Source organism: Sorex araneus, chromosome 2, assembly GCF_027595985.1.
Source record: "Sorex araneus isolate mSorAra2 chromosome 2, mSorAra2.pri, whole genome shotgun sequence".
Lineage (NCBI taxonomy): Eukaryota > Metazoa > Chordata > Mammalia > Eulipotyphla > Soricidae > Sorex > Sorex araneus.
The window spans coordinates 104696028-104715778 of NC_073303.1; the positions used below are offsets into that span (position 1 = coordinate 104696028).

Below are 19751 nucleotides of genomic sequence, written 5' to 3' on the forward strand. Positions count from 1 at the left end.
GGAATGACACTCTACACACAAAGCTAGGAGTAAGCCCTGAGCACCTCCCAATGTGACCCCAAAGCAAAACAAACAAAAAACAGCTATTTAAATCATAGGAAGATGAAATGTCATGAACTAGTTGTAACTCAATTAGAAATATTATTCCTACTTTGTAGTTTTTGTGGTAAATTAAATAAATCAACACAGATAAAAGTCTGGCATATAGAGACTAAGGAGACTGTTCAGCGGCTGGAATGAGTGCTTTGAATGCACGGGACTCCAAGTTCAATCCCTAGAATTGCACAGTTCCCAAGTACTGTCAGGGGTCACCCTGGTGGTCCCCAGCACCTCAGAGCCCCAGCACTGAACTGCCAGGCCTAGCATTTCCCAGCTAAGTATTTCCACCAGAAGTGGCCTGTCCCCAAGTACCACTGAACCTACCACACAGTTCAGGCACACAATAGGCCTTCAACTTCCTCTGTCTTTAAGTTCCTCCCTTACTCGTACCGTCGTAACTTGAAGGAAAAATTCGTATCTGAAGCATCAAGTTCAGAAACTGTTAATACCAAAGTATGAACCTCCGGCGATTTCTCACATTTCACCAGTTGAACTTTCTCAGGGCTCTGCTTTGCTAGCGCATGGATTTAGAAGGAAAAGTCTATAGCTCGAAGCTTTTTAGTTTCATGTCTTTGAATTTCACATGTGGGCAGCTCCACATTCTTCCGTGTCTCAACATTTCTAAATCTGCCAGTTTTGCACAAGCTAAAATCCCCTGCCTGGGCCTGCGGCCAGCTCTCACAGCAGCTGACTGCTGTTGGTCAGTCCTGAGACTCCCAAAGCATCATCTCTGGTTGACTTCAACCGTTGGCCTGAGAGCACACATTAGCACATGAGAGACCAGGGCAACTGAAGCGCTCCTTTTGTGACTTTGCCATCTCTTTATTGAACTAAAGCTGCACCTTAAGTTCCAGGTGTGCATCATTATAATCAGTATCTGCATATTCGACTGTAAGTTCACCACGAAAGGTCCAATTCCATCTTTTCCCATACACTGGACCCCTTGGCCAGAATGGTCCACCCCCTTTCACTTTCCTCTGGCAACCACTAATTTAGTCGTGTAGACTAAACGTTACTTTTCGTGGGTCATACATTGTACATATGAGACTCTGGGTTTGATCTCTGGCACTGCAAAATAGATAAATAACAAGATTACTTTTCGCTTTACTTAGTTCATCCATTTGCTTGGTTTCTCTATACGCCTCATAAGAGTGAAATCATATGGTATTTGTCTTTTTCCAGCTGACTCTCTTCACCAAGCATAATATCCTGTAGACCCATCTATATGTTGTGACAAACGACAGGATTTTACCTTTTTATAGAGCAGGGTAAACACCACACTTTCTTGATCTAATCATCTGCTGGTGGACATTTAAGTCTTTTGCAATAAAATGGTTGGGGGAGGCATATATTTCTTTGAATTCTCGGGTTTTTTTCTATATTGGGTTTAAATAACCAGAAGTGGGACAACTGGCTCATGGAGAATTTCTATTTTTAATTTTTTGCGGAACCTCCATCCTGCTTTCAAGAATGACTGTACTCATTTACATTCCCACCACAGACTGTCAAAATTAGAGCAGGACAAAGAAATGGGCATGGAAGGCTGAAGAGAGTGTACAAATTAGCCCTTTGTTACATGTATGGTATGCAAATATTTTCTTTCAAGCAAAGAAAGAGGCCTGGAAAACAGGAGGAGGGAACTGAGAGAGCCCCTAAGGACCAGGCAGAGAATTCACGGGCAAAGCTGCTGCCATGGGGATGATCTGAGTCCCCAAGATGCCCTGCAGTGAGGAGCACCAATCTCCTCCAAGACTTAGCCTAAATCACGTGTCTGCCCCCTGCCTGGACCACAGCAGGGTGAAGATTCAGCCTTGTCCATCCTGTATTTGCAAGTTAACACTACCTCCTCCTGAGACACAGTGAGACATCAGCCTAAACCAGGGGGCCCCTGGCAATCGGTTCTGGGTGGCAAAGAATGCCTAGGGAACAGTGTGGGTGTGGCTCAGCAGCTGAGAGTATGTCTGGGTTCAATCTCCAATCTCCTGGCACTGCAAACTAAAAAGCAAAATACGGGGCCAGTGAGATAGTACAGGGGTAAGACAAGACTTGCCTTGAACACAGTGGGCCCAGCAGATAATCCGGCACTGCATAGGGTCTCCAGAGCACCACCAGGAGTGATCCTTGAGCACAGCGCCAGGAGTAAACCCTAAGCCCTACTGGGTGTGGCCCAACAAGTCCAATAAATAAACAAAATAGAAATAGGTCATGAAACAAATTTTGACTATGTTTTATTCACTGAACGGTCTCATACAATTTCATGGTTGCTTATTTGATAAGAAGAAGCTTGTCTGAAAATAGTTGAGTGGCAAAAGTGCCTGCCTGCTAGCCTGGCACCACTTCATGGGTCCAAGTGCAAGCCAGTAGCTCTGCTGTTTGGGTCCCCAGGGCCACAACAAAGTGGGTAGTCTCCAGTGCACCACAATCCAGGGTGTGCGATGGCCAGTGACCATAACTACTGAAAGGAAAGAGGGAGTTAAAAACGCTGTTTGTTTCAACTTATCTGGAGTGATAGTGCCCCAGTCCAATGTCTGGTGGGGGGAGGGGTATATGTGTACACATGTAAATATAAATATACATATGCTACACAGATGTAGTATATCTATGGCCTTTTTAGTACATACAGAAATAGCACGTTGTGTTTCATAGTATAGGACTCTTTTGAAACCACTGGCCAAGAAAAATTGTCTTCAAGATGCAGGAGATAAGTAAGGGCAAAAGGAAAAGATCCCTTCTGACTCCTGCTCCAAACAGAGCTGCCGCCTCTGCTCTGGGCAGGCCTGGGCAGTTCCGAAGGCGCCTTCCTGTGACATGCAGCCTCCCTGGGGCAGAGGAAGCAGAGCTGACTCTGTTCTTGGCCCTCAACACAGCAAAAGTGAATCCTCAGAACAATGAGATTCTGGTGCGAGGCCCCTTCAACCTCCCCACCCCTGTCTCTTTTCACCTAAACTAAAATCTGGGCAGCCCTCCTTGGCACTTCCTTTCTCTCCCCTCCTCCACCCATTCAGGCACCAACTTTTGCCATGTTGGCTCCCCTAACTGGCCCAAGTCCATCCCTTCCTCGCTGCCCCAGCCAAGGCTGCTGCCTGAGAACTGGACATCCTCCTAACTGGTCTCCTGCCTGGACAGATCTTCCTCAATTTACAGTGGGATTCTGTCCTGATCAACACTTCAAAACTTGAAAATATCCTATGTTGAAAATATCTGTGATCCTGTGATGCACTTAATCTACCAAACAATTGTGGCTTAGCCTAGATCATCAACAAAGTGCTTGGAACACCTCCATTCGTTTGTAATTGGGCAAAAATCACCTAACACAAAGCCTATTTTAGACTTAAGTGTTGCCCATCTCATGTCAATTACTGACTACTCTGTTGAGAATGAAAAATGGTCTCGAGTCTGATCTATTAACCCATGTGTTCTTGACTGCCTGAGAGCTGATGCTTACTGTTCTCTGCCCAGCATCACGAGAAAGTATAAAAGTACATATCACTAGCCTGAAAAAAATCAAAATTAGAAACATGGTTCCTAATGTCCCAAAATTGTCCCAAAACTCCAAACAGGATTGAACCACTGTCTCCTTCATGTGAAATTCTACTCCACAGAGCGGGGAGAAAGGACTGCAAAGTTTTAGTTTAAGAAGAGAACTCCCAGAATGATCACCAACTGGGAGATCTTTGGCACTATTGTGGCAACGTGGGAAGATGCCGTCACTGCCAACATCGACAAGGAATACGATCGACTGGTTCAGCACCTTCATGACTGCGCAAAGAATGCTGAGAGTGGGAAAGCCACAAACAGACTCCTGTCTTCAGAAATTCTCGAGCTCATTCACTGACATGGTTTGACATGAGCCTCAGGCAATCACAAGCTAACGTCCAAGCTTGCAAAGCTGTGCAAAGAAGCAATAAAGGAAGACCTCAAAGAGAGAAGAGCAGCAGTGTTGGCCGATGCGGCAGAAGCCAGGAAAAGTATTCGCAAATGCTCGCCTGTCCTTCGCCAACTACAAGACCAAGATGACTGCCCTCGGACGTCCTGATGGATCTATCACATCTTCCAGAAGGGGAATGGAGAGAACTATTCACAACTTCTACTCGGATCTCTTCGACAGCCACGTCCACCTGCCCACATACCAGATTCCGCAGGATGAGCTGTATTACGGATTCACCACCAGGATCTCACCATTCTACAAGGAAGTTATCATTGATGTAAAGAGAGGGATTCCTCCGCAGGGTGATAGCATTTCACCAAAACTCTTCAGTGCCACCCTCGAGAACGTCATATGATGACTGGAATGGGAAGGAATGGGAATGAAGATAGACAGTCAGCAACTACACCACCTCCGATTCACTGATGACATCATTCTAATAACACCAAACATTAGCCAAGCAGCACAAATGCTGGCTGACTTCGACTGTGAGTATGGAAAGGTCGGATTGCAATTGAATCTCAGCAAAACGATGTTCATGAAAAATGAACTAGTCCCTCTCAATGGAATGAACATCTCCGAATGCAGCAGCTATGTGTACCTAGGCCCAGAACTCAACATGAGGAATGACTTGGCACCAGAACTGCGCAGGAGGAAGAGAGCAGCATGAATGCCTTCAAGAGTGTCAAAGAAGTGGTTAAGAGGATTAAAGAACCTCCAGCTCCGGGTACATCTTTTTGACTCCACTATTCTTCCTGCACTAACATATGCCTCAGAGACCTGAGCCCTACGCAAACAGGATGAGAACACTATTTGGGTATCCCAAAGAGGAATAGAAAGAGCTATGCTTGGAGTATCACATTTCACTCAAATGAGAGAAGGAATTTGGAGTTCCAACCTCCATCGACAATCAAGAATCAGGGACACTGTCTCATTTGCCAAGGCATCAAAAGTCAGATGGGCTGAACACATAATGTGATTCAGAGATGACCACTGGACTAGAGCTGTTACCAACTGGATTCCACGAGACGTCAAAAGACCACATGGCCACCCACCTACTAGATGGTCAGACTTCATCAAAACCCTGAGCGAACAGTTTGAGGTTCTTCATGTTCCTAGAGCGAGCAGATACCACTGGGCTACATTAGCACGCGACAGGTATGAATGAAGACGTTACTGATGCCCACTTGAGCAAATTGAAGATCAACAGGATAACAAGTGATACAAGTGACAAGTAAAATTGAAAAGTCTGGGGCTAAAGCAGGGGTAAAGCGTGAGGACACTTGCCTTGCACAAAACTGAAGCAGGTTGTATTCAATCCCTGGCATCTCTTATAGTTTCCCCAAACCCCACCTGGAATAATTCCTAAGCACCCAGAAGTACCCCTAAGCATTACTGGGTGTGAACCAAAAACAATTAAAAAATTGAAAAGTTATCCATGGAACCATGAGAAGTTAGGAGCCATCTGTATTGCTCTTCACCCCCTTGTGCCCCAGGAATATCAGCACAATCTTCCATTTCACTGTCCTGCTTTCAGCTCCATAGCACCCCCATCCACCACCACTTTGGTGGGGACTCAGGCTCTGTAACAAAGCTGGGAGCCTCTCTCCAATTTGTCCCCCAGTAGCTCTCTGTCCCCAGACCCAGTTCCCATCCTTCCCTGCTTCACATTCTCTCCTGCACCTTTGAGATGGTCCCCTCAGCCATTGTTTGTGCTGTCTTCTCCAGCTTGGCATGGCCACCCCATTCCACCATCATTCCATGTGCTTCATCAATTCCCGGTTGTCATAGTAAACCAGATCAAGAGTGACTCTGCCAAACCTCCCCTGGCTCTTCCAGCTTCCTTCTGATAGGTGTCCCAAGACCCTATACAAATATCTCTCATGGGACATGTCCCATAAGGATGCATATTTGTTTTTTACACAGCCATGCTCAAGGGCACTCTCCACATGCTTGGATGAGCCTCAGGCATGAAGGAACCAGCAGGTATGCAGGACTCAGGGCTGAGATCTCCAAGGCTGCTTGGACCGGGACTGGGCCTCTTCCACCCAGATCCCCCATTTTCCAGGAGCTAGTCAGTCACACCCACAAACTGACCCCCACAGCCATGTAATCCCATTAACCATTAACGGCCAACATCCAGAGACTATAAAACCAATATCCCAGAAGCGCTTCATTTTATAGCCTTGTTCTCCCTCTCAGAGAACCTGGCAAGTTACCGAGAGCTTCCTGCTCACACAGGAGAGCCTGGCAAGCACCTTGTGACGTATTCATATACCAAATACAGTAACAATGACGGGTCTTATTCTCCTGACCCAGAAAGAGCCTCTAATGCGACACCATTGGGAAGGACAAGTAAAGAGAGGCTGCTAAAGTCTCAGGGCTAGGATGAATGAAGACGTTACTGGGCCTGCTCAAGCAAATCAATGATCAACGGAATGATGTTGATAGTGATAGTGATAGTAGGGTTCTTGCCTTGCATGCGGCCAAATTGGGTTTGATCCCTGGCATCCCATATGGTACCCTAAGATTTCCAGGAATGATTCCTGAGCACAGAACCAGGAGTGAACCCTGAGTACTGCTGAGTACGGTCCCAAAATCAAGAAGAAATAAAATAAGAGAGTATCAGGAATGTCACATTGGAATGGTTTGATAAATTCCTACTGACACTATAAATGACTGATATTCTAGAATAAGTTTTTACAACCTAGGAAAGAATGTAAAACTGAACTAGAGACAACGAGATAGTACAGCAGGTGAAGTACTTCGCCATCACCACAATCACCCCAATACCCCCAGGAGTGATCCCTAAATGCAAAATCAAGAGTAAGCCCTGAGCACAGCCCACTGTGCCCAAAAACAAAACAACAATAACAAAAAATAGTAACTAAAGATAACCCAATCGTTTTGCTTAGCTGCCAGAGGAGGAAGGAGGAACAATCTAATCTATCCTCTTGTCAATAGTTACACAATTTGAAGACGATAAGTGAAGGCTTTTTGTCTAAAAGGAATGACATTTTTAGCTAAGCAGATGTTTAAAAGACCAAAATATTTCTTAAGTTACTGTCAACAGTAAACCACGGTCAAGAATAAGATGTCCCTTAAGGGACCGAATTTCTCAGGCAGTAGTCGGATGGGGAGAGATGAACATTCTGTACTCCTTTTTAAATCACCTTCTTCTTCCTGCAGAGAACACACTGTCATTTCAAAGAATTCCTGAGTTTACTTTACTTCTGTTTTTATTGAACTGCCTGAGAAAAACAGTAAAAGGATGCTCAGTTTATGACCACAATTTCTAGACTACAACTTTGAAATGCAATGCCACCCACACAATGATGCAAAAATACCTCAGCAACCTGTAGCTTTCTGTAGGCAAATGGTGGGGAAGCCAGGCAAAGATGGGGGGACACCCAAAAAAGTGAACAGAAGGACCTGGAGAGATAGTACAGGTGGTAATGCCCCCATGCTGCTGACCCCAGTTGGGTCCTAGCACCATCTGGTCCCCTGAATACACCTATGTTCCTTGCTGTATTTAGTACAAATAGCCAAGATATGGAAACAACCCCAATGCACAACTACAGATGAATAAACTAAGAATTTGTGGTGTGTGTATATATATATACACATATGTATCAGGTATATATATATATATATATATATATAATGGAATACTATGCGACTCTAAGAAAGGATAAAATCATGCAATTCACCATGACATGGATGAAACTAGAGGATATCATACTGAGTGAAGTCAGAAACAAAGTGATAGATACAGAATGATCTCCTTCATATGTGGGACTTAAAGATACACAGCGAGTGAGCAACAATGGGCCAGAAGCAACAAAACTGGAGAATTGATTCACAAAACTGAGTTTTAGGGAGGGAGGGGAGGATGTGACAGGGAGGGCGGGGACCTGTGTGGGAGGAGGCAGCTATACAGGCGATGGGTGTGATATTGAAGTTCTGTGCATAGGAAATCATCACTAGCAATACTGTTACATCCCAGTACCTCCATCAATGAAAGAATTAAAAATAAAGAAAATGAACAAACAGGATAGGACTGCAGTTCTTACTTCCCTGTGAGAACTGATTAATAATGGCCACATTCCATCCAATGTCACAGAATCAACCATTTGCATAACAGCTGGATGTACACCAGATAGGTTATATGACCTCAGAATTAGGCAAGACAGTTGCAGGCACCTATGAGGAAACATACTGAACATGACTCATAAATCACTTCTCCAGTCTCTGGGGTTGATGGGTCATACACGTGGAGATGAGAATTTTTGTTTATCTAGCTACGGAAGCAGCAGACCTGCAACCAACCCAAGGGTTAGGTGAGAGGACATAGAGGAAGCTGGATTTCTCAAATGCGCTGTTTCCCGTGAATTCTGACTGGCTTTAGCGGGTAACCTTTTTTAAGGGCTCAACTTCTGGGTTTTGGTTTGGGGGTGGGGAGAATTGGTGCACATGGGACTTGAGTTGATTAAAAACTTACACTGAGGGCCATAGAGATAGCACAGTGGTTAAGGTGCTTGCCTTGCTTGTGGCCAACCCCAGTTCAATCCCCAGTCCCAGCACCCCCATGGCCCCCCCAAATATCAGCCAGAGGTCACTCCTGAGCACAGAGTCAGGGGTAAATTCTGAGAACCACCAAGTTATATATATAAATAAGTGATATATATCTCACTTATTTATATATAAAACCCCAAATATATTATATTTATATATAAATATTTATATAAATATTTGTATATTATATATTAAATTTATATATAATTTATATATTAAATATATATAACCCCAAATATATATAAATAAGTTTTAAGTTTTTTAAACAATTACTTGAATATATAAATCAGAGAATCTAAATTTTCCCTTGTAATATACCTGTCTCAGGGACACTGGTCAGTTATTATAAATATTCCATTAATCTTAGAATATTAATATTAATCAAATTAATCATAGAATATTAATGGAATATTCTAATTTAGTGGGCTTGGACTCGGGGGGGCCTAATTCCCAGACTGCCATTTAGTAAGTTCTGTGTTTCTGAGTAGGTCTGTCTTCCATGAGCTTGACCCTTCCCATGAGCTTGACCCTTCCCATGGCAACCGACTGGGTTAACTCTCAGCATGCTCTGTACTTTTAGGCAGATCTCTGAGAAATTCACATACCTGAGCCCCTGTGAAGTGGGGTGAGGAGCACCCGATCTTGTCCTCATAAAACTGCCGGATACAATGTCTCTATAAATTTCAGTTCAAGTTATTTTTGCATAAGAGAAATCTCAGGGCTGAAATTTCCTACTCAATCATTCAGAATACCACGTGGCTGGTTTTAATCAATTTCAGGCACTAACATTGTGTTGAAAGTTCTATATTCCCGACCCATTTAACATTCTCATTTTCAAATCTTGGGAGGCTTTTGTGTTTTGGTGGTTGTTTTATTGCTGTTTTTTGTTGGTTTGGGTGGAGTGGTTAGGACCACACCTGGTGGTGCGCTGTGATTCTTCCTGCCTATGTGCTCAGGAGTGACGGCTGACAGTGCTCAGAGAGGGGATATGGTGCTGGAGATCTGAACTGCAGACATGACCCCAGCAGTCACATGCAAGGTACACACTTGACCTCTACTCTCCCAGCCCTTAAATCTTGTTTTCCAAAAAAGACACAAGAAGTGTAAAGGTGGTAGTGTCATTTATCTCGCTATCTTTTACAAAAGTCAGAGACTGCATTCCTTTTTGCTACTTATTAAAAGAGGAGGGGAAAGATGTTCATAAAAATTGAGCAATTGGACTATCAAAGAAGGATTACAGCAAAATCCCCTTGACCCCGTCTCATAAAAACAGAACCAGACCCACATGTGGGAAAGGCCAAATGATTCTCATTAAAGAAATGAGAATGTTTGTGATGACATGTGTCTGACCCACTTTAATTTACTTGGCAGGACTTATGGCAATCAGGGACCCAAAAATAACCCTCAGCTGGCAGTTCCTGCTTAAACACACCTAACAGACGCATTTCACACTGTTTCAAGGAGGCCCCACCCTCCCCACACAGGGTGAAAGGTCATATGCAAATTGTTGTGGCATGAAACCCACATTCCTGGTGACAACACTGATAAGTTGGAGTTAAGACACTGAGTTCCTCTAGCTCTTCCTTTAGAAAATGCACTTGAACAGGATGAGTGGAGAGATGTGGTGGATTTCCAGCCCCTGCCCCACCCCAAAGCTAAAGCTATTTTTAACTTACAACTACTGCTGATAAGTATTTTTCACCCCCAAATTTTTTTTTCAGAAAGAGAAACTATGAAAAAACAAAATACCATTGCATTTCAGTGAGAAGCACTCTGTCCCTCAGCCAAAGCTCTAAGCAAATGTCATGTAGGATCAGCAGGAACAGGAGCGCCCCATAGTTAGCACGTTTTCAGTCCTTTCTACAAAGGACATCTCTGAAGAGCCTTGTGAGGCTGGCAGGTGGGCTAACCTTCTGCCAGGTTTACTTTTGAAAAAGTGGTCTGAACAAAATAAGGCTAGGAAGGATCACTGTCACTGTCGTCCCGATGCTCATCAATTTGCTCGAGCAGGCGCCAGTAATGTCTCCATTGTGAGACTTGTTGTTACTGTTTTTGGCATACCGAATACGCCACAGGTAGCTTGCCAGGCTCTACCATGCGGGCAATATACTCTTGGTAGCTTGCTGGGCTGTCCGAGAGGGGCAGAGGAATCGAACCCGGGTCATCCGCGTGCAAGGCAAATGCCCTACCCGTTGTTCTATCACTCCAGCCCAGGAAGGATCAAATCTGATAAATAGTACCTAATAATATGCAAGTTATTGTTTCACTGTATACAGTTCACTCTCATCAAAACATGCTCCCTTATCTGGGAATTAGCTGCTCCAGCTGACCCTATGCCCTCAAAACTTGGAAGTTTGGTAGGAAAGACAGGCCTAGACTTCAGCAAGTGAGTACATGGAGTGAAACTCTGTAGCCAAATAAAAATAATAACTGCCACCCAAGGCCCTGTTCTAGGTTCTTTATACATGTCATCTCAATCCTTCCAACACCCTTCAAAGCAGACACTGTCTCTTTTTATTTCACAAAAAGGGCAAGGTGTGTGTAGCCTCATTCTTTTTTTTTTTTAGCTACAATTACAAAACTTTCATGTTTAAGTCATACAATCATGTGAAACACCCATCCTTCCACCAATGTACATTTTCCACCACTAATGTCTCCCCCTCCCAACCCTCCCCCTGACTCTATGGCAAACAATTGCCCTCTGACTCTCTCTCTCTCTACTTGTAGGTGTTATGGTTTGCAATACAGACTACAGATAATGAGAGCCCATCATGTTTGGTCCTATATCCACTTTCAGCACACATCTCCCATCCTGAATGTTCCCTCCAACCATCACTGACTTAGTGATCTCTATCCCAGCTGCCTTCTTCCCCAGCTCATAAGGCAGGCTTCCAACCGTGGAGTAATCTTCCTTCACCTTGATCTTTAAGCAGGAAACCGATTCGAAGTCATTTGATGCCACTCTAGTGAAGAAAGGACTGTGTACCAGCTTGGCTCCACCACAAACTAGTTGGGTGATCCGTAGGCAGATTCATCTGAGACTCAGTTTCCTTGTCTGTAAAATGGATGTAACACTATCCTGCTTGTAGGCTTTTGTCAGGGTTATCAAACAGGATTACATTTGCAAGGGGCTTAGCACAGAACCTTCAGCATGACTAGTCAATAGGGGAACAAAGCAAACGAAGACATTTTGTACTGAGATGTGGTGCCTTTGATCACCTTCCCTTCTGGCCTCAACAACTGGTCAGGCACCACTGTTGGAGAACTCAGCTCTGTAGAAAGGGCTAGGGTCCACCCATTTTCTCTCATCACTGCCCTGCTAGGTTCTGAGAAGTAATAAAATGCTAATAGCTGAAGACATAGGCATAATGGCACCCCAGGGTAGATCAATACCCGTCATTGAGTTTTTCATTGATTGCCTGTCATTTTCCAGGACGATGTTAGACAGTTAAAACCAAACCACTGAGTAAGATTAACAGTCTTACCAACAAAGAGTTTACGAACCCACAGAGGAGAAAATCAAACACCCAGCAAGCAATCTGGGCTTGCTACTGCACTGAGCTGTTTGGGAGAAGGAGCAGACCAAATGCCTCGGCAAAGGAAATTTCAGACATGCTCCCTAGTCCCTTGCAACTCCACAGGCCATACTGCTCCCCGCACAACTGGTTCTTTTTGTGAAATTCTCAGAGTATCTTCCTGCCTCCCACCTCAGTCTGCCACTTTCACACTGATGCTTTGCCTCGGTGGTTATTAAATGTGCATCGTGATAAGGGTTCTGCTGAAAGAGACTTAGCAATGCCAAGCCAACATCTGATGTGAAGGTAACTGTTGTAGACACAGCCTCATGCAGGCCTGATCTTGAAGGCGTCCCCATTACCAATCTTGGAGAAACTGTTAGAAGAACTGTCACACTGGATTCCTAATGGTTTGGGCAGTCGTGGTACTTCAGTAAAGGCTACATTATTATAATCACAAGGCTTTTTTAAGAGAAAGGTAAAAGCTGAAGGACTTGAAACAAATACTGAGGTCAGTTCTTTGGGAGAGGGGCTTGGGGGGAGACTTGGGGGGGGACAACACCAGGCAATGCTCAAGGATTACTCCTGCCTCTGCACTCAGGAATTACTCCTGGTGGTGCTCAGGGGACGCTATGGATGGCCAGGAATTGAACCCGGGTTGGCCATGTGAAAACCCACTGTACATTCTCTCCAGCGCTGAGATTAGTTTTCAGCCACGAAAATGAGGACAAAGATCATGTTGTGATTTCCTACTTATGCTTGAATTTTAGAAGTTAAAAAATACTCTTGGGGCTGGAGCGATAGCACAGCGGGTAGGGCGTTTGCCTTGCACGCGGCCAACCCGGGTTCTAATCCCAGCATCCCATATGGTCCCCTGAGCACCGCCAGGGGTAATTCCTGAATGAAGAGCCAGGAGTAACCCCTGTGCATCGCCGGGTGTGACCCAAAAACAAAAAAAAAAAAGAAAAAAAATACTCTTACAAACACTCTGCCACTCAACTATTACCTTCACAGCAGCCACCTATCAGCACAATATTCTTGAGTAATCACCACAGTAGCTGTCAACAACATTGATATCTTTCGAATGTTCTCCTGGGGCTACAGCACCTGTTCTCTCTGTCCCACCCAGGAGCCAGGCTGGAGGAGTGGTGACTGCAGAGCAGATGTTCTAACCATGGCCTTGGTGGAATCACAAAGGGATAAACCCAAACACACAGGCATGCAGAGAGTGTCCTCTGCACCCATGACTTTCCACTCAGATGAAGTAAATCAATCACATGGCCAAGTCCAATGTCAGGAATCAGAGAAATCACATAGTACTAAAAAGCTAAGGCTTTTTGTTTTTTTTGAGTGAATAACACCACTAACCAGGAGGAAAGAACTGACCCCAAGACCCCAATTACCACGTTTTCTAAATGACCTTGGACAGCATGCATGAGAAAGCTGCTTTCTATCTCCTATCTTGACAGCCAGGAAAATAGCTCCACGCATCCAAGCCAGACAGACCTGGCTATAGCCATTGCAGAAACCATTCAAAACCTTCTGTGATTTCTAGAGAGAGGAAGCTTACTGACCACCAACTCGCATGTGTCACACAATCCAGGATGATGCTCCTTTAGAGTTATTCTTTCCAGCAAAGGCCTAAGCCCAAGATCATCTCATCTGCTAGCAGGATCACACGGTCTAACTTTTGTTTAGGACCTTCTGCAGTGTTTTTACAAGCTATTTTTACTATTACTACACTAATAAATTATTTATGGTGGGAAACCTGAATCAGAAAATTCTAGCTATTTGAAAACAGACTTGATTAAAAACATCTCCTTCCCTTCCAGCCTATTCTCTCCCGCAGCACACAAATTCTGGGCCTACTCCAAGCCTTAAAGATTGCAGAGAACTGGTGGTACAGACCCTAATGATGGCTGCAGAGGAGGGATTATGGAAGAATCTGAAGTCAGTTCTTGAGCGCTCTGTTCTGAATAATAATAATAGCCAAGAATCAGGCTGTCAGACTCCAAGTTGCCCCGGGCAAAAAAGTACTCAGATGCCAGGAGGCTTTCCAGAGCCACTCACCTGTTCCTATAAGGATAAATCATCCTTGAAGTCTTAGACTGGGCCTGGCAAGGACAAAGGGCTGGGATGTCCCTCCAACAAAATGGACCAGCTCTCCCTGCTGCAGAGAGGAACAGACTGTTACCCCCCAAAATAAATAAATGCAAACAGGGTCATGTGAATAGTGCCAAGGGTTGCGAAGAAGCTAGCCACTGCCATAGGACCTGGGCAAACCATTGCTTATTCCATCCTGGGCTCTTCAATTCTCTGTTGTTGCCCATGCACCGCGGGCTGTCCACCACAGTTACATTAAAAACAAAATAAAATGAATCTAAGCCTTCCATGTTGATCCACTTATATGCAAATTTCATGACTTCATCTTTTCTAACAGCTGCATAGTATTCCATTGTGTAGATGTTCCAAAGTTTCTTTAACCAGTCGTCTGTTTCTGGGCACTCCGTTTTTTTCCAGATTTTGGCTATTGCACACAGTGCTGCAATGAACATATAAGTGGATCAACATGGAAAGTATCAAGTGAAATGAGTCAGAAAGAGAGAGAGACAGAGAGACAGAGAAGAGAGAGAGAGAGAGAGAGAGAGAGAGAGAGAGAGAGAGAGAGAGAGAGAGATCACACTCATCTGTGGAATATAAAGTAACAGAATGGGAGACTAACACCCAAGAGTAATAGAGATAAGGACCAGGAAGTCTGCCCCACAGCTTGGAATCTGGCCTCACATGCTGGGGGAAAAGGCAGCCGAGATAGAGAAGGGAACACCAAGTAGAGGACGTTTGGAGGACCCATTCAGGTTGAAAGATGCGTGCCAAATGTAGACTACAGACCAAACATGATGGCCACTCAATTCCTCTATTGCAAATTACAACACCCAAAAGGAGAGAGAAATAAAGGGAATGCCCTGCTGCAGAGGCAGGGTGCGGTGGTGGGGGATGGGGTGGGGGTGGTGGGAGGTATACTGGGACCATTGGTGGAGGAGAATGGGCACTGGGGGAGGGATGGGTAAAGGACCACTGTATGACTGAAATGCATTCACGAAAGTTCATAAGTTTGTAACTGTAGCTCACGGTGATTCACTAATAAAAAAATTTTTTTAAATTAAATAAATCTAAGGATAGTACTGCCCCTGAGGCGCTTTGCCTTGCACACGGCCAACAAGAGTTTGCTCACCAGCACCCCATGGGAAGCCCAAAATCTCCACAGGGAGTGCTCCCTGAGCACAGTTGGGTGTGCCCCAGCCCTCCAAAGTTTTGGTCAGTCTGTGCCAGCCTCCCTCACCTGCACTGTGAGGCTACCCCAAGGGCCGGCCCTGGGGGTTAAGAGTGGGGCGCATTCTAAAATATTGAAGGGTGCAGGGGCATTTGGACGCGGCTCCTCTTTTTTCAAGTTCACCGAACCCAAAACTTCGTGCTGAAATGTCCCTTAGAGGACTCGGTCCAGGATGAGTAGCTGGAAGGAGGTTCCCAAGGGCCCTTCCATTCAAAGCCCAGCCCCAGCCCTACAGTGCGGGAGCTGGGCCAGCCCCTCCCCCACACACCCCTCACCTGCTCTAGGTGGCGGCGGGGGTCGCTGCCAGCCAGGGGGGAGCTCAGCGCCCAGTGGAGGCCTGCCCCCCGCCTCTCCATCCCCACCCGCGGGGTCCCCACTACGCCCAGCCTCGCTCTCCTCTTTACCGCCGGGGACACAGGCCTCCCGGGGGACTCGGGGAAAGATGGAAGGGGGAGGGAAGAGGAGGTGCAGGACCGACCTTCCCCCACACCCGGGCTTCCTAGAGGCTCCCCTCGGCGCACCGACCGTTTTACGCCCGGGGCGAGGCCGGCGGGCTGCACCCCCTTGCCCCCCACCCCGTCTGCTCCGGGAAGGCGGCGTTGGGGAGCCGGGAGGGAGTGCGGGGGGGGCGGGCAGTCCCTCCTCCCCGCCCCGGCGGGGCGGCGACCCAGACAGCGCTCCCCGTGCCGGGAGCCGCGGAAGGACGGGGCCCGGCTTCCCCCGAGCGCCGCGGGGCTGGAGAGGCGGCGGGGAGCCCCGGCCTCGCGCCCACCGCGGCTTCAAGTTTCCCCCCTGGCTCGGGGTTGTGCAACAGCGCGGGGCGCGGGGGCCGCCGGCGCGGCGCAAAACAAGCCGAGCCCATAAACAAAGCCACGTGGCCTGGGGCCGGGGGCCGGGCTAAGCGCGGGCGGCTCTTCCGGCAACAAAGCGCCCCGGCCGGCCGCCCCGGATAAATACGGCGCCGGGGACCCGGCCCGCCACTCTGGCCGCCGCGCCCGCGCCCCCGCCCGCGCCCCCGCCCGCGCCCGGCCCCGTCCCTCGCTCGGCCGCCCGGTGCGCGCCCCGGCTCGCGGTGCCATGCCCTTCCTCGGGCAGGACTGGCGCTCCCCGGGCCAGAGCTGGGTGAAGACGGCCGACGGCTGGAAGCGCTTCCTCGATGAGAAGAGCGGCGGCTTCGTGGGCGATCTGGGCAGGTGAGGGGCGCGGAGGGCCCGCACGCAGCCGGGGGAGGGAGGGGGGGGGGCGCTCGCCGGCGACTGTGGGTGCAGGCGGGGTGGGGGGGGCGAGGACGGGCTCCCGAGGAAGGGAGACCCAGGTCGGGGTAGGATGGCGTTGCCCCCGGTGTCTGCTGCTGTCGCCCAGAGCCACGGATGCAGGGACAGAGGTTTTGCGGGGACGGCGCAGAGGTTTGGTTTCTTGCTGTTGTTGAAGTTCTGCTTCGCCAACTCCTCTCAGCATCCTGCAGTCCCTCTGAGAAGCCAGCGAGACCGACGCCGGTCTTGTCCCCAAAGGCGCAAACTTAGCTCGACTAGGGGGTGCTTCCCCCACCCTCTTTCTGACAACCCCCCTGCTTTAAAACTGCAGGGACGCGCAGATGGCGCGCACGGGGGCGCGGGCGTGTGGGGGCGCGCGCGGGGCTCGGCCGTGGGCACCAGACGGGCACCTGGCAGGCACCTCCTCCTCCCAGCCTTTCCCACGCGCCAGCGGCGACCCCAGAGCGATCAGGAGGATGCGTGACCATGAAGGCGCGGGCAGGTGGGACTAGATACTGCCTGTGGTTCGTGGTCCCGCGACCCAGAGCAGGGGACGGTGCTAGAACTGGGAAGAAAGCGGGGATGGCAGCCGCGAACGTTCTGCTTCTGGAAGCACCTGTTTCCACTGTGTGGCCCCTTTGATCAGTTTCTTTGCACTACACCATCATGGTGGTGCGCTGAGAACAGAGAGAGCCCACTGGCTGTCTCGGGGCGGCCCCAGCGGTTAAATTAAAAAAAAATAAAGTTCCAGTCCATGGAAACTACGGCCCGCTTCGCTTCGCACTTTTAATCAGGGTGCGCTGGAGTCGGTAGGACACTCGCACGACAGTTGGCTTGCACATCCCTTTACTTTGGACCTGATGAGCGGAAAATGGAACAGCATTTCGAGATCAGGGCGGTCAGCCGATCACCTTTGGTTCTAACCTCTCTGGCTTCAGGGGGGTGTTCTGCATTGGGACCTTATTCCCACTTACTGAAATTGACCTGTGCGCGTGTGGCTCAGCCCTTGCCACTGATCTTTGTAAAACCCTCCGGAAAATAGATTGAACTATTTAGAATAGAACTTGGCCTTCGTTTGTGTGCCAGTGTAGGGAAAATATTTAAAACAGATACCCTTGGGAGGGTCTGTCAAGAGAGGCAAGAAAGAGCACCCTGACCTTCACGTTAAACAGAAATACTCTAAGCCAGGCCCTGGGGTAAACGTTTGGAGAACACTCTTGAGAAATCTAATTGGTGGGACATCCGATCTTCACTTCCAGAAAAATAAGAAAAGCCTCTGGAGGATCTTCCTTCTGGTCTAGCAAAGTAGAGGTTTCTTTCTTTGCTTCTTAAAGAATGTGGATTCTAGCGTTGCGATACTTTGTTTCTGTGTATCGGCAGAGTCTAGGGAGAGAAGGTAGTGAGGGGTAGGGCTGGGACTCAGTTTCTCACTCAGATACCCTTGTAGGATGCTTTCAGTGAGCCTTTGGATCAAATGTAGAGCCCCTGGTTTGCGTAGAGACTCACAGAAGGCTGCGTCTGTCTCCTCCACACCTAAATGAATGCCTCTCCCTCCATCTGAGATGATTTGGACCTCACCACCAATAGTTAGACTAGGCTGATTGCGCTAGTCTAGTCACTTTAGTGCCGAAAACTGTGGCGGTCACCTTCAGGATCCCTGAGGGTGATCAATAGGGTAGCCGCCTGGGATTCTTGATGAGTCACAGAGTTTGGGAATCATTTTGGTAGCTCCTTAGCAAAGCAGCTGGCTGTTTGTTTGCGGAGTATTACCCCCCCACCAACCATTGTAAACAATCCCTTCCTTGCGTAGGATGTCAAGTCTGCCAACTTCTTAAAAGCAGTTGGCCTTCTGAGACCCAGGTTCAAATATCCCTACTGTTTTCCGTCTTAGGGAGGTTTTGCTGTGATGTCAGGTCTGGGCTGCGTGCCTGCCTGCACAGGTGAAGTTGAATGCCTCTCCTGTTAGGCGAAAACAAAAGGCAAGCCCTTCCTAAGGAGGGGCCGGGAGAGAACCAAGCTCTGCTGTGGCATGCAACACTTAACTAGTTCCAAGTACCTTTCTGCAGTCCGCTGGACAGGGGAGTCCTGGAGGAGGGCAAAGGGTGCACATGGAATGTTCCCAAATGGAGGGTGGCTTTCAGGCAGACCACCGCTTTGTCCTCATTCTCCCTTGTGGATTCTGTGAGCCTTAGGACCCAGAATGTGGGGTCCAGCCCAGTCTTCCTGCAGCAACAGAACGTCCCAAAGTTCTGTTGGAACTTTGGACGTAAGCTAAGCTCACGTAAGCTAAGTGTCCTGATACCTTAGAGGGCTTTCAGAGAAGCTTCAAAGTCCTTGCTCAAATGATTGAAATGACAGAAGATGGAAAATAATGGCATTCGGTGGGGAAGATTAAAAAATTCGAGGAAAGCTCTTGGCAGGAGCCAGGGCCATCCAAGAATGCTTCAAGGAAGTGGCATAGCACAACCTCTCTCTCTCTGATTCAGCTCCCACCGTCTGCCCCCCAGAATGAGTAATCTCATCTGACCCCAGGCCACTTCTCCAAGCCGACAGTCTTTGCCTTCAAAAATTCAAATGTTGCTTTCCAGTATAGCTAAGGCTGGACGAGGAAGCAGGAAGTTTGCCTCAGTGCCCTAGATGAGTGGTATATAGGAGAATAAAAATAATTGTTGGGATTTTTATGAGTGCTCACTGCGTTCAGGGTATGGTTCGAAGAGCTTCTTTCTACAGTAGACTGTTTGTTTGGCTAGAGCCCAGTGGGGACTAACCGTGTTTGGATATGTATTGAGTTTGACAGTTTAGGTTATGTACTATAGCAAATTAGCTTAGAAATCTCTTTTCCCTGCAACTAAGGCCGCAGTTTTCTTAAATTGCCTATTATTACAATTAAATGAGAAATGGGACGCCCCCCTCCCCTTTATCACTGCTGCCAAAATGATCTTGTTTTGAAATCTTTCCTACTACCTTTCCCTAAAGTTGCCTTTGAGAAGACTGGAAGAGGTCTTTGTTCTTATTCTAGGCCCTATAGTTGTAAAAATCAAGATCAGTAGGAA

General features: G+C 47.5%; 1 protein-coding gene across 1 annotated transcript in view; it reads left to right on the plus strand.

The window, feature by feature from the left end:
* The first annotated feature begins 16133 nt into the window (after window positions 1-16133).
* Window positions 16134-19751, plus strand: part of FBXO32 (F-box protein 32) — a 46415-nt gene continuing 42797 nt past the window's right edge. The window contains exon 1 of the mRNA XM_055125749.1: window positions 16134-16638. Within this exon, the coding sequence (XP_054981724.1) occupies window positions 16523-16638 (116 nt within the window). The 5' untranslated portion in view covers window positions 16134-16522. The remainder of the gene's footprint in view (window positions 16639-19751) is intronic.